Consider the following 15,189-nt stretch of genomic DNA (forward strand, 5'->3'; position numbering starts at 1 on the left):
CATTGTTCAAATAGTTTACACTAGCTTTTGCCCGCGTGAATTTCCCACGGCAACAGTTAACCCTGTTCTATGTCGGAGAAGGACATAGGGTCTTAGTTACCCTATGTCCTTCTCCGACTCCAAACTATGTAGTTTGGAGTCGGAGAAGGACTAGAGAATCTTCTTGAAATTTTGCATACCTATACATATAGGTATGCAATATTCGTTGAGTAGAGAAAGCGTGAAGAGGTAACAAACATAGTTTCGCATTTATAATATTAGTTAGCATAGGTATCTTTTTTGCATCAAAACTTAAGGACTAAGGTTAAGCAAAAGATTTTAACTTAAATGACCAAGTAGTCGCACAACCGAACCATTTGAATCAAAAACTCAGTGCCTTCTAGTCAACAAATGAACAAATTGAAAAATTATACTGGCCCTCGTTTTTTGAACATTGCTCAACCTTAGATGTTTTGATGCGAGAAAGATAATTGTAATCTAAAGGTCAAGCTAATTGCGATGAGATGTCCTAATATTGCTCCACTCTCCGGAAGGCATTGCAGTAGTCAAAACCGAACAATTCGCAATGAGCTCGTAACTACGTTCCATCCTGTACAATCCACAAGGAAAAGCTAGCGACCATTGATACAATTTATGTCTCACTCGCACTTAATTCATTCATTTAAATTAAATATTATTTACCAACCACTTTTATCTTGCCACGCAGAATATTTTAATAAGCATTACGTGTATCTAAACGACGGCGATAAGTCATTATTTATCTCTGTCAAGAGTTACTATTTTGCAAGGTCGAAATAAGGGCAAAGCTAGTTGACGATTATAGTTATGGATCACAGCAGCGGTCTTATTTAAATCATCAGGACTCGATGACCACGATTTAAGAAGTGAAAATCGCGAATTACAAAAACTATACTTGCACTTGTATAATATAAGCTTAGCAATATCTGTTTTTTAATCATCCAGGAGAATTATATCCTAAAATACAGTTTATAATTGAATTAAATGTAGACAATACAAAATCAATGGGCCAAAACAGTGACGTAAATAGTGAGACAGACAGACCATTTGGTAAACCACCAGCGCTGCTCAAATGACATTTATTGTAGAATGTAAACGCGCGAAAAAAGGATTGAGCCAGCAGTGCGTTCATGTGGATTGAAAATTTTTTATTTATTTTTTTATTTTATGAACTTCTTTTATTTCATGGATTTAGTAAGTACATCCTACAACACTTCTCATTTTATTTATTTGTATTATTAGTATGTATTAGGTGAGTAAGTTTTCTATTTTTAGATGCACTTCATTTTTACCACAATGCTGTCTCTGTTTGATCATAAGGTTGACTGGTAGAAAATGTCATATGGCGTCAAGTCTACCATTCGTTATTTTTTTTTTGTAATTGTGTGAAATAGAGTCAAATAAATACATTTATGAATTTAGATTTGACACAAAATTTAAAATGTGCAAATGGATAACAGTCAAATGGACTTCCTCGGATATTGTTTAGTAAAGCAAGTCACGTGCGTTATTTAGCAACACCGAATCAGTGCCAATGCCGGTCAACGACCCTGTTACCTGTTTGTTGACTTTGCCAGATTATCAAACTGGATTGGATCCGGATGCAGGTAAATGAAAAATTTTGGTTTATGGGGATAATCAACACATCTAGGTACATACCAAGTCGCTTGCACGCTATAAACGTTCAAAGATCATTTTTCTACAAGTGAATGATGTGAAGTAAAATATATATTTTTTATATGACTTGTATTTGGTCTTCATAAGAAATTTCACGACGAAGCGAACTACAAGCTACAACTAGGTTATCCATTATTGAACATCATCAGATTCAAAAGTAAGATGAACTAAGTTAGCAATAGGTAGGTACATAATGCAAAGCCGAAGGATATCATTAGTTCATAATAAAATCAAGAAATTAGGAAAGTTTAATATTATTTGTTTCATAGTTTATTATTTAGACCCTATGGTGACCAAATAAACGTTGTTCTGGATACCAAGATACATGCAACCCTTCACGTCGCAAAGGACCGGAACATGTGGAGAGAGTTTTATCCCGAAATTCCCACGGGAGAGAAGCCCCGAAGTAGTTAAAAATAAATAGAGGTTCTTATTTTTATTAATAAGAAAAAGTAAAATGAATGTGAAAATTATTATCACCGCTACCAGATAATACAAAGAAGGTACCTATCAAAATACAATCCGATGTCCAAAAGTCAATCCCGGGGATCACGTCACAAGACATCATTTTTTATCATCGCACTTTGGTCACAAATTACTGACTATATACTTGTTTGGTAATCGTCAGTGGCGCTTTGTATGACACGAACTAAGTAGTAGATTTGGTACGACGCAAAAGTTTGCGCAAAAATCTAAACTTTACGTATTGTTTAAGAGTCACAAATTAAAAATCGAATGAAATGAACAACATTGTTGATAATATTTTTGCCCATACTTTGGTAATATCTTAAAATGATTATGGCCAATACTCATGAAATTCAATTTCTATTATACTGTCATGCCTAAAATAAAATTTTACTTGGTAAACAAACTCAATATAAAAATCTTTAAGTTAATTTAAGAAACATACCTGAAGTTAAACGTAAACAAACGATAGCAACGAGAACACGCGTCCTACCTCGACGGCCACCGGCACGAGACTGAGCTAATGTACATAGTTCGGAACGAAACAGGTCATCCAGCCATGCTCAGCGTTATCAGAAGGTTCAATGGCAAATGGTTATATCTGTTGCGTAATTAGGACAGAACTAAGCCCTGGATAAGTAATGGATAAATAAATCACAAATATATTTTTTATATGTTTCTCCATTATTTACCTTCATCGACTAGTTATATGAATGTCTTGTCTGTGAGTCTTTTTTTTTTAATAATTTTGACTCTTTTTCGATATTAGAACTAGATATCTTAAGCGTCAGATGTAAAATTATGGCTGATTAAAAATCCACGACGCTAACACATTTGTTGTAATATCGACCGTTACAAATTCATATAATAACTTATCCTACAGGTACCTATTGACTATCCAGATTATAATAAATCAGTTGATTAATTGATTACAAAGTTCACAGTCTTAAGATTACAAAGTCTTCTTATTCTTTTTTTGATGATTAAGTTGATAATTAATAAAACCAATAACAAATAAAATAACTTTTTATCGTGAGATTTAAAATTTTCACAAAAAAATTGCATTATCACTTACCATGCCCAATTTTATTTTTGTGAAGGTACTTAAATATCTATCTCCCTATGACTTTAATTTTAGCCCTTGTATAAGTGTCCATTATGATGTCATATATGTTGAGTTAACTTATCTATAGCCTCTGATCCCTACTTTTCGTCTGCTTAATGTCAATTTTATTATGAAAAGTATGTGTACACATCAGATAATTCAAACATGTTTTTGAATTGATCCGTGAAATTTGTTTTAAAAGTAAAATTATTCAAATGTATTTAAACTTTAAAAGTGTTATCTTATATGTGAGTACCTTTTTTTACAATTAATCGGAGACAATTGATTTAAAATTAATGTATGTCTCCTCACCGAACTGCAACAAAAGTCGAACCATTTTAACATCGTGACGCAGGATATAAATTCCAGCTTCGTGAATATATGATAAAAAAAAGATTAACCATTTTACGGGCTTCTCGTGCCAAGGAGCCGGAACTAAAATAGACTACAGACATGAATAAAATTATTTATAATACATGTGTGTGTAGGCATTGACTTTTTGGCAAAGGAATCGTGCCCGTGCAGCGTAACAATTAGCGTATGTTATAGCAGTTATCGCAAATGGAAAAATATCGCGAATAACAATGTTTACCTGTTTGATTGAGTCAAAGGTTAAAGATCCAATGAATAGAGTTGTGTAATGACAATTGTTTCTCTTTGGCCATGCTAATGCATGGCCTCCCCTGGACGGACGGACCTGGCCTGGAATTGTGCCGGCGTCCCCGTTACAAATAAATTTATTGAAAAGTTTTATTTCGTACATAAACAACAAAAAAAAAATGTTTTGACACCTTTATACATGCAATCTTTACGTGTTGAAGTTGTTATCGAAATAAACTTTTTAATGTTGTCATAATTTTGTAAAATAATTTACTTAGATTCAATATAAGCCCACAATAATGTAAATGATTAGGGTAAACCGGTATTATGCAGATACTTCCAACACAACAAATCATATTTTCCCCATTACATAACCTCAGTATGTTGTAACAATTCAGCAATAAGTATATAATTTCATTATGTGAATTGAATTTATGTCAGTGTAGGTACTAATTAGTAAGTCAAATGACATTTTGATAACATTTTTTTTTCCTAATGTTGGGGATTTTCTTATTGCTTTAAATTGTTTATATTTACAAAGGTAGCTTGTTACTGGTTGTATGTGATAATAATCATAATATAATATTTTTTTAATCTGACAAGAATATGATATGATGTTATTCGTTTTGAGAATACATTAGAATGTATATCTTGATCTTGACGATTAATGTATTGTATGTATATATACTATGTTTGCAAATAAATAATTTTTCAAATAACATTTTATTCGCAGCAAAGTATTAATTGTTTTTTATTATTTTCTAAATACAAAAATGAAGATGTTTGTTTCTTTTTTTCTTTGTACAGCACCTATAGAAAAAGTTAATGTCATATTTCAAATTTTTTCACTTTAAATTTTATATTATATAGTAAGTACCTAACTTTTCTAAAATGTCTTCTTCCCAATTTAATTGGCACCAGTTGTCCTAATCATAAAATGGTATTTTATTTTCCAAAAGTAGTTTTTTTTTTAAATAAATGTTTCAAAAGAACACAATTGCTAATGAAATTGATATATAAACATTACAAGCCCTTTAAGACATAAGTAATGGGCAAACAGATTGAAAAAGAGACTTGCCAACCTTGAACCAGATTGCAAGTAAAATGTGATGTAATGATACACTCACATGGTAACAAATAACAGCATGACATGACGTTAATGTGGTTTTATATTTGACATAAAATTTTGTTTACAATTTGAAAGATTTCAAATTTTTTATTTTCTTAAAACTACTTTTACATTTTCTGTATTTTTTTCAGAAAACCTTTGTCTTATATTTCAAATTATTATATTATTATTATACCTACATTAAACTAAAAAATTGGACTTAGCACCATAAAATAATTGAACTGATGAACTCGGTTTTCACATAGGTACTTACTTACTTTTTTATATGTTTTTATTATTTAGTCGCTTCACCAACAGCCCAAGGTGCCCAGCCTAATGGTTTAAATTAAGTTTGGATGGATCACATAAGAAATCAATCTTCTTACTTTACTTAACTTAGCTAGTATGTCAGGGACAGATTGCTAATAAAAAAAATAAATTATACTTACATATCCTTAAACATTGCCTTAAGTTATTAAAAAAAATCTATACACATATACTTGTCATGGCTTTTAGTACATGTATAATAACCATTAATAAACTGTATAAAATTATTCATCTACCTACATTGTTTCTATAGAAAATACCTATTTAACTATACCATCATGCGTAAGGAACTATACTAGGTCGTACTCTTTACATGTCTAAGTACCTAATATGTAATTTTCCTATATCTCCTATATATATAAATAATAAATTTTAAACTTCAAATAAGTATGGTAATTGGGTAATACAATAGATATGTAAGTAGAAAGATAAATGTCCATGGTAATAATTAGATAGAAAATAAATGTCCAAACAAACAATTTTTTATAATAAAATTTATAAATCTTCAACTTTAAAAATAGATTTTTATCTTTAATAAAATAAGACTAGCTACACACCTGCTGCTGATGATAGTAGACAAAAGATGGAAAAAATGAAGAGTTTAATTTGCAATGAAAACTATTTGTTTTTATTAACTTTTTGTTAACACTTTTTAATCATGTAGATAGGTAACGACGATTGATTACACAAGGTGACTGATGACAAGTGGAGTGAATGGATCGTGACGAGTGAAGGGTGAAGGTGGAGGGCGGGGGTGGATAGAACAAGTAGAATGAATGGAACAGAAACTTTTTTGACAATGACATTGACAGCATTAGTCACACGAGATACTGCCTGAATGCTGCCCGCTGACCAACATAGATTTAGAAAGGCCCCTCCTGCTCAAGATGCACAAGAAACAACTGGCGCGGGGCAGCCCGTATCTACGTAATTTAGGTATTAATTTAACATTTCAGTTATAAAACCACTTGCACACGATGAGAGATAGATCATAATGTGTCAGTGCTTTGTTTTATTTCTCTTATCTCATTTTTGTATGAGCGAAATGAGAAATGAAAGATACGACAATATTGTTTTATCTATCGTCGGTTGATATAATATGAATACCAGAATAGAAAAATTGCAATATTTCCTGGAAATTACTTTATTTTCTTGGAAATTTTGAAAATAATTGTTTCTCATCGTAAAATTTTGAATATTTGTTTCATACAAATAATTATAATTTTCATATATATGAAAATGAGTGTAAAATATAAAATTTTGAAATCTTTTCTCTCGAGCACGGTATTGTCAGTTAAAATGTTTGTTGGGCAACGGCTGAGCCCTACGATATGCCACTGTCAAAATACTGTCACATTACAGCTAGTGATGTATACATAAGTATCGATAGTAGATCTATCGATAGTTGAAATTGATTCGAAAATTCGATTTAATCACCACGAAGCTATAAAAAGATAAAACTGGAGATCGCACTTCCAAGAACCGTAAGTGCATTACAAGATATAGTGGTACATTCCTATGTTCTGCTTAGAAATTATCTGTTCTGTTAACCTCCTTTGAGAAATCCTACAGATTTTCAAGAAAAAGAAGAAACACGTCACACACAGATTCATGGACTAAAGTGATACTATTACTCGTCACTAATGAAAATAGTACAAATAGTGTAGAAGTATTGTAGCAAGGCACAATATTATGATAGCATAGTGTGAAACCTTACATACTCTGTAGGCCTGTATTAATTTTGATTAGTGATTAGTGCAGGTAATTAGTGATTAGGAGAAAATATGTGTGGACAGCAATTGATTAGTGCAAGTTGGCTGCGCAGTAACGTGACAGGTACATTGTTAAGTTTTTAGCATCTGGCGCTCGTATTGTTGTACAAAAAATTGCAAACTGGACCGAAGACAACAGTTGGTAGCTTGCGCCATGAATGGGTCTTCTGTTAATCTAGCTCCGAGCAAAACTTCTTCGGTTTCAGACACAACAACGTTTAATACTTCTTTCAGTGCACTTCTCGTTGTGCGTCCATACCTACTTGCCACAAAACAAGAATTTGGACACTACTCACCCTCAATTGCTAAACATCTGCACTCACACTGATCAAAGTGAATACAACAGCCATTTTAGCATAGTGAAATGATTTACAACACCGATAATCTATCGATAAGCGATCGACCTGTCTATCGGCATCACTATTCAATTCAACCAACAGCCAACAGGTTGATTGTTGTTTGTTTTATGTTTTTGTTCTAGGAGTTTTGTTCGTTATTTGTTCAATTGGTTGATCAAAATCAAAAAGAAGATTCAATCAAACGATTGTCCGTGTTTGCTTCATAATAATAACGTCGTGGTGTTATCTGCTCAGTACTTACATTAAAATGGCCACGATAGACCTTTTAGGCCGAAATAAACTATTTGGAAGATGCCGCACTTGTCTCAATGAGTTCACTGACAAAATGTTTGATATTTTTACGGATAAAACAAATGTCGAGAGTTTGTTTACCATGTTGACATCATCTACATCAATAATGGTACGTAAAATAGTTTCGTTTTCATCAAATATAGTAAAAAAATAATAACCCTTCGAGTTTTGTGAGTCTTGAGTTTAGTTCTTCACTTCGTTCAGTATTTTAATTAGTTATTATACTAGTTTATCAAACCTATTTTTACAGATTGATCAGGAAGACAATTTACCTAAAGAAATGTGCAGAAATTGTTATGAATGTCTCATAAATTTTTGGGAATTCAAAAAATTGGCGGAGAGAATAGATTATCAGTTACACTTTCAATTTGGACATGATTCTGGTTTAGCAGTAAAATTAGAAAGTGAGAATGACATGAACAGTGATACGTTGGAAGTAGATTTTGTGGATACAGAAGCAAAAATTCAATCTGAATATCATCAATGCTCATCAAATGAAGAATTGAAATCAGAAATTCCTGCTAAAAAATTTGAATGCAAAATTTGTTCAAACTTATTTGATAGTTCATACAAATTGGATGAACATTTTAGTTTACTCTGCAAACCGATATCATACCAATGTAAAATATGCAACAAAGAATACAAAACAGAGAACAAGTTAGCCAGACATAATAAATTACGGCACGACAAAAACTTGTACACATGTATACTGTGTTCGGAGACTTTTAGACATCATTTTAAATATGTCAAGCATCTAGTCTCACACAACAAAAAAGTCAATAGACAATGCATGGTGGAAATAAACCAAAATGACACAAACCAAAGTTTCAAATGCAATAGTTGCACTGCTGATTTTAAATCTATGAATGCCCTCGCAGCTCACATGCGGATACACACAAAAAAAGGCAGAGTATTGTCATGTTCTATATGTAATAAGATTTTCAAAAAAACAAGCCATTTGAAACGGCATGAACTGAGTCATGAAGATAATAAACCTTTTAAATGTACATTGTGTGGTAAAGCATTCATCACGGAGGCCATTCTTGGCGAACACATGAACAAACATAACAAAATTAAGCCACATGTGTGTCCTATTTGTTCGAAGGCATTCACTCACATGTCAACATTGACTACACATGTAAAAATACATACGAGAGAGAGGTCATATTTGTGTCCAACTTGCGGGAAGAGATTTGATTCGAGCACAAATTTGAATCAACACATTAGAAGGCATCTTGGGCTTAAATGCTTTGCTTGCACCTCATGTCCTAAAACATTTGTTAGTAAAGGTATACAAGTTATATGACTCACCAGACTATTTTGTAATTAAATTTTTCAAGTTCCTTTCAACCCATTTATTGGTTGATTATATTGAATGATTAAAGAGCTCAAAATATTGTTAAATAATTAAACTCTGTCAAGGCCTCTACTGTGCGGTATAAGAAGGACTCTGGCCCTATTAAAATTAAGTACTTATATAGAATTGAAATTTTTATACAATGTTTCTAAGATATTTTTTGTTTCCACTGTCACATTTCTTAGCTAATTTATGTCCAAAATGTGGAACTGTTTATTTTATAAGACGAACTGTAAATACCATGTTAAATTAAATGTAACAAATATTCTATTTTACTAATTCCTTTCAGGAGAGCTGAAATCCCACAGCTTAACCCACACAGGCGTGCGGTCGTTCGCGTGTGAGATCTGCGGCACCAAGTTCACAAAGAAGAGCTCTCTGAGGAAACACTCGTTGGCGCACCTGGGCGTCAAGCCGTACCAGTGCGAGAACTGCCCCATGAAGTAAGTAGACAAAAAAATTAAAAGAGAATACACACTAAACATTCTACAAAATAAAAATAAAACTGTGGTTGCTGCAGCAATTCAAACAGGCCATAATTTGGTGATGTTATTACTCAAGAAATAGTTTCCTTTGGAGCTTTCACCTGTACAGATGAATAAAATAAACTTTAACTATTCTTAGTTAATTTTATTAAAATTATTCCCATAAATTTATACAAAAAAAATAATTCATCTCCGGCCGATTAATTCATCTCTTTTACGTCTAATGCCGTACTGTCTCTGACAGACAGTTGGGTGAGTTCAATTCCCGCTCGATTTCAGAATTTTTTAACTCATTATTATTATAAAAATTAGTTAAAAAGTTGCAATCGTCCAGGTTCTCGAGCCGCTACCACCTGCAGCGCCACCGCCGCTCGCACTCGGGCGAGAAGCCCTACGCGTGCGAGACGTGCGCGCGCGCGTTCTCGCAGACCAACGATCTGCTCAAGCATCGCCGCGCCCATCTCGGGGACAAACTTTATAGGTTACACATCTTTCACACTTTGTGGTCTCTCTTTTGAGAATTGTCAATAATTTCTTGGAAAAGCAAATATTTTGACATCAACAAATATTTTGACTTAACATCGCTTTGTCCCGTTTACATTCGGAACTGTGAAGCCCAGAGTACGCGTGAACCATTGAAAGAAGATTTGGCTACGCTTTTACAACTTTTACCTGACATCAACCATCTTTGGGAATGCTATTGTTCCCTTAGTCGATTCGTACGACATCCATGGGGGGATTTGAAATTGTCCTTTTCTAGGACGGGACCACAAGTCATCTTTTTTGACAGTTAAATTATGACAAATAATATACATTTGTCCACTTAGTTTTAATATATTTATAAGACCCACCTACACACAGGTCTTTGAAGAAAAGGCTGCGGTGAAGTTTGTTGAGCCGTTTCTTGACTTGCCTCTAATGATTTTCTAAATATATTTATAGTTGCTTAACTACCATTATTTCAAGCCCAGTGCACGAACCCTAACACTGCCGAGCTCCTATGTCGTTAATTGTCCTCTAACACTGTGAATTTTTATAAATAAATTATACATTCTTGTATCTCAGGATACTGACAAACACTTTCCTCATTTCAGATGTACTCAATGTACGGAAGGTTTCCGCCTTAAATCCGAGCTTCGCCAACACATCTCTGAACATTTTATATCGGATCGCTTCGAAGAATTGACCGTTGACAAACCAGATGACATGACTCACACCATCAAAGCTTTGGTCGAGTCGTTCACAGACAAAAATGTTGCCAGTGACAATAATAATGATGTTACAGTAACAAATGTACAGAAAACAGATATTGATGTAAATAATTAATTATAATAAAGTTAATGCGGATGCATTTCCGCTAGAGGCACTGGTGCAGAGTAAGGTCAAAAAGTAAAAAAAAGTAAGTCTACGAAGAAAAAACAATGATATGCCTTATTGCCATTTCTATAACAAAAGTTGTGACAATACATGGGGCTGAAGCAGATGAGTGGGGTAAGTACCGCCACGGTACACGTCCCTCAACTAGTGGGCGAAGAAACTGCGTCGAGTGTGTGAATGTAAAAATGTGGATGTTACAAATGTACATGAAAATGGTGCTATTTAAGTAGCTAACAGAATTAAACAAATGTTAGCAATATCAATGAAAATAAAATTATTGTTGATATAAAACAAATTACTAATTTCATTGTGAATAATCTCAGTAATTTCTTAGGATGTTTGTCTAGCCTATAAGATGATGGTTTATGGAAAATAATTTTATTTATTAATTGTAATCAAAGTAAAGCAAATATAATAAAACGATCGAGGGCCAAATATTAATAATACTTTGTTAATTTTTTTATGTAATTCTAAAAGTATTAAATCTTTTTGGAATTTTAAAAATATTCTCTTTTATTAAAAATGTAGTAACACATGTTATGAAAATATTTTAAAACTGTTTTTCTATTTTAGTTTTAAGTTAAATTTAATGTAATGCACCTGCATATAATAAGAGCGTTCAAAAGTTATGTAGCTAAATACTTCAAAAGTTGTGCTGTATTAAAAGTATGTTTAAAATTAGCAACCGTTATTTTATTATTATATGGCGAATATCTGCGAATTATTTTCACAGTCCGACATTTTGCAATTTATAACTACATATCTAATATTGCTAATTATAATACATATTGCTAAGACCGGTCCCGTTGGTATATGTAGTATGTGGATGTACGAAAAGCGAAAGTTTAAAAAGCACTATTTTCTAACATTTGTGAGTACATGGGAGAACATTTTGGAATTAAAAAAGTATGGATATATATTTTACAGATAATATAAATGTAATGTTTTTATGTCGTGTTATATTTTAATGCATATACAGGTACCTAAATCCCGGTCACTTCTTGTATCCAGCCCCGTACGGCCGGGATATAGGTGTAAACATTAGGTAACTTGGGTGTGTCGCATTGAGGGCTTCCAAACGACACGATTCCATATTGCACTGATCTTGATTCCGCCTCCAGAGTCTCCCTGAAAATGAAATAAATTAATAAAAATGCGTTTTATAAAGACTTGGAGTAGACCTTTGTTCAGCTGTGGGACGGAACAGGACGTTTTATAAACTACTGAGCAAACAAACAGGCATACGGTCCATCAGAACACCAAGGAGCATACGCACTTTGTCGGCCCTAAATAAATAAAATATTTATTAACTCGATTTTGTAATCCATGTCTCTAAGAAAAAGCTCATTTGCTCAGCTCCGAGTAAGCGGGAGGAAATTAAACTAAACTAACTACCAGCTATGGGTTACTTTATCGAGATTTCCCGGTAAAGTTCTGTGTTTGGGAAAGTAGATCAAACATTATAAACCAAACGGGAAAGTAGATTAAACATTCCGGGGTTAATTCTAAAAACAGAAAGGACTTCCGGCAAGGGTTTTATAAAGATCTATCCAGGGAATCTATCCTTATGAACATAAGTTTTCTTAGCTTCTGGATATTTTTTTATCGTTCTTTACTATTGTTTCTGAACATCACATCAAATCAATGTAATGTTCTACATTATCTGTGTCCCAAATGTACCCTTTTATTCTATATATTTTTTTTATTTCATGGCTCCATCGTTCGGTAAAACGATGATTATGCCAACGTCAAGGTTGAGATTATTTTTATTATCTATGTTCCCATAAATTTTGATATTGACGTAATGCTTTGACATTGACATGTATTAAAGTATGTTCGGTAAGTAAAATAAATATACGCAAAGCAAAATTTTTTGATTTTATTTCAAGCTTGTTTTCTTAAAGTTATTGCCTAGATAAGTGCTATTATTTCTTTTCACATTTTAATTTTAATATTATAAATATAATTTTATTACGTTTGAGTTAGTTAAAAACTTTACCTTTACTTTTTCGCAGGTGAGGTAACTGATTTATCAAGGGCGTAACATCAAAAGTAAAAATTATGCCAAACTGTAAAGATACTTTCAATAGCAAATTCCGTCTTTTGTGTTCTCAAGAAAGTCACGATGAAATTAATTGGTCTTCCACTGATTCGAGCGACTATGAAAATGTATCTAATATTGATAACCACATAACCTTCCATTACAAAAACAGGAAAAGAAAACGAAAACAAAAGGCGCCGAAGAATATTTCTAATTTAGATATTACAGTAGTGGATATAACAAATGACAAAGATTTATCTCGTACTAAGAAACAAGATAAATCTTCAGTTTTATTATCTCAATATCATCCGCCTTACACTTCTGTCCATATGTCACCTATCATATGTCCGAGAACCATTAAATCAGAAGGAAGATGTAAAAGTCCTATATTGGTACTAAAAACTGCCTCGCTTTTTTCGCCGAAAGTAAAAAAGAAGCTCTTTGGTAATAATGAAAATGTTAACAAAATCAATGTGAAAAGTCCCTGTCCTGTCCCTCCTGCACCTTTACATTGTGACGGAGAATTAACAAATGACATTATTTTAAGCAAACATTTTGTTAATGTTGCTAGCGAAGAGGAATATTCAAAAGTGAATAATGAAGACAATCTAAACAAAAGTGACTGTGTCGGTGAATCTTCAATGTTAAGAGAAAACAAGAATGCTACAAAATTAGATGACAGTTTAGATTCACTGAAATCTACAAAAGATTGGAAATTAGCAAACAGAGTGAAGTCATATTTTGACAATATCTTCAGCTCTGAAAGTGCATCTCAAGTGTCCATACAAGACAGTTTGACACCGAAGGACAGCTCTAAGGGTAGTTACAAATCAAGTGATGACCTTGATATTGTCAGTTGTTTAACTCAAATAAATTCAAACAAATCTAGCACAGAGTCATTTAAAGACGAGTCAGATGTGATGATCCAATCAAAGAAGATTCGCTACAATAAAAATGGTCTAGCCTTCAGATTGAACACAATGATAAAAAAACACAATGCCAGCGTTTCCCTGTGGCAACACGAACAATTTTTAGCAGCAAATTCAAATTTTGTTATCCCAAAAGGAAAGCATTTGGTTTTCATAGTACGGAATGTTGAAATCAAATATGGCTGTTTTTTATTACACGCTAGGAATATAGAAAGTGAAAGATTTTTAATATTGATTAATAATGAATATGTAAATAATTGTATATTTTGTAAAGATATGGTATTAAAAGTTTATGAGCCATTTAAGATTTTAGAGTTAAATACAGATTTGAAATTGGTAATCAATGTTTGTAAGTTCCAAGGAGAAAAATTAAATAATCTATAGCATTTTGATAGGATTTGTCAAATATATATATATATTTTATATCTGTACTTTTTTAACTGTACACCTAACACCAAAAATGTCTTGTAGTATAAGCTGAAAATGAAGAAAAAATTATGTGTGTGTTGTAATAAAAATTCAACAAACTGCACGTCATTCTGGCGAGGAGTAGGTTCCAATACTTATTGGAACCTCATTCATTAGGTACCTATGTGTGTTTTTAGAAAGAAAAAATATACTACTCAGTATATTACTGCTTCTAGCCCTGTCATTTATAAAGGTCTAATAAAAGACAGCTCAATTAAAACTTGAATAAAATTTGACATCAGTGTTAGCCGATAACCGATTAGCCGATAATAGAAAGAAAGATTAATATGATTTAAACCTAGCTTAATTTCTTCGACAACTACTCTCGTCCGGAATGTCGTATCCCGCGCATAGCATTCTATCAGTAATTGCCGCTCTATATTTATCTGTTTTTTTTTCTGTCTTCAATACTGCTATGTCATAGTCAGAAGTGAACTTTACGCGTTCTGGATGAAAAATCACTAACAAAACATAGTAAATTTTGCCGCCATCGGCATGAAAACTACTGCCTGCTCGGATTTTAATTTTTCCTAGGCTGTAAACAAACCAACGTCAGAATTTAATATAAGAGGCCTAAAATAATAAAAATTTCGGAGAACAAATGAGTTAGCTCACTTTTATACGCCCTCGATACAGTGAGCTGCAGTCAGGACGAAGTCTACGCTGAGGATCGACCCCCCACAAGCAACGGTTTTTCATTCATCATTTGGACGGCCGCTTGGTGTAGATACTGCTTTATGTCCACGTCTTTACCTCCAATTATTTCGCTGCTTGAGGATGCATCCCTGTCGACGCTCTTTCCAATGGCAC

General features: G+C 32.9%; 3 protein-coding genes across 10 annotated transcripts in view; 2 read left to right on the forward strand and 1 right to left on the reverse strand.

Annotated features, from left to right (window-relative positions):
* Positions 1 to 6,013, reverse strand: part of PCB (Pyruvate carboxylase) — a 35,753-nt gene extending 29,740 nt beyond the window's left edge. For 4 of the 5 annotated variants that reach the window (XM_053752807.1, XM_053752805.1, XM_053752806.1 and 1 more), the window contains exon 1: positions 2,606 to 2,737. The gene's annotated coding sequence lies outside the window, so the exon portion shown is untranslated. Of the gene's footprint in view, positions 1 to 2,605; positions 2,738 to 5,857 lie in introns of those variants that run through there. The other variant, XM_053752804.1, reaches the window with a different exon arrangement.
* Positions 6,014 to 7,471: 1,458 nt separating this feature from the next.
* LOC128674318 (gastrula zinc finger protein XlCGF57.1-like) lies at positions 7,472 to 11,622 on the forward strand. 2 transcript variants are annotated; one of them, XM_053752809.1, is made up of 6 exons: positions 7,473 to 7,831; positions 7,973 to 9,011; positions 9,369 to 9,522; positions 9,899 to 10,045; positions 10,659 to 10,906; positions 10,957 to 11,622. In XM_053752809.1, the coding sequence occupies exons 1-5, from the start codon at positions 7,679 to 7,681 to the stop codon at positions 10,888 to 10,890; spliced, it is 1,725 nt and encodes a 574-aa protein (XP_053608784.1). In that variant the 5' UTR covers positions 7,473 to 7,678; the 3' UTR covers positions 10,891 to 10,906; positions 10,957 to 11,622. The 2 variants fall into 2 exon arrangements, with proteins under 2 accessions (XP_053608785.1, XP_053608784.1); XM_053752810.1 differs by having other exon boundaries at positions 7,472 to 7,831; positions 10,659 to 11,622.
* Positions 11,623 to 12,665: 1,043 nt separating this feature from the next.
* Positions 12,666 to 14,336, forward strand: LOC128674319 (uncharacterized). 3 transcript variants are annotated; one of them, XM_053752812.1, is made up of 2 exons: positions 12,666 to 12,780; positions 12,957 to 14,336. In XM_053752812.1, the coding sequence occupies exon 2, from the start codon at positions 13,003 to 13,005 to the stop codon at positions 14,293 to 14,295; it is 1,293 nt and encodes a 430-aa protein (XP_053608787.1). In that variant the 5' UTR covers positions 12,666 to 12,780; positions 12,957 to 13,002; the 3' UTR covers positions 14,296 to 14,336. The 3 variants fall into 3 exon arrangements, with proteins under 3 accessions (XP_053608787.1, XP_053608786.1, XP_053608788.1); XM_053752811.1 differs by lacking the exon at positions 12,666 to 12,780 and adding an exon at positions 12,791 to 12,856 and having other exon boundaries at positions 12,947 to 14,336; XM_053752813.1 differs by lacking the exon at positions 12,666 to 12,780 and adding an exon at positions 12,804 to 12,860.
* Positions 14,337 to 15,189: the final 853 nt, after the last annotated feature.

This window comes from Plodia interpunctella, chromosome 12, assembly GCF_027563975.2.
Source record: "Plodia interpunctella isolate USDA-ARS_2022_Savannah chromosome 12, ilPloInte3.2, whole genome shotgun sequence".
Lineage (NCBI taxonomy): Eukaryota > Metazoa > Arthropoda > Insecta > Lepidoptera > Pyralidae > Plodia > Plodia interpunctella.

Bases quoted from the DNA above. Each gene is read 5' to 3' on its own strand.
- LOC128674318 (XM_053752810.1), top strand. From the start codon at position 7,679: ATGGCCACGATAGACCTTTTAGGCCGAAATAAACTATTTGGAAGATGC. The intron at 9,523-9,898 runs GTAAGTAGACAA...GCAATCGTCCAG, and splicing joins TGCGAGAACTGCCCCATGAA to GTTCTCGAGCCGCTACCACC. The intron at 10,046-10,658 runs GTTACACATCTT...TCCTCATTTCAG, and splicing joins CTCGGGGACAAACTTTATAG to ATGTACTCAATGTACGGAAG.
- LOC128674319 (XM_053752812.1), top strand. From the start codon at position 13,003: ATGCCAAACTGTAAAGATACTTTCAATAGCAAATTCCGTCTTTTGTGT.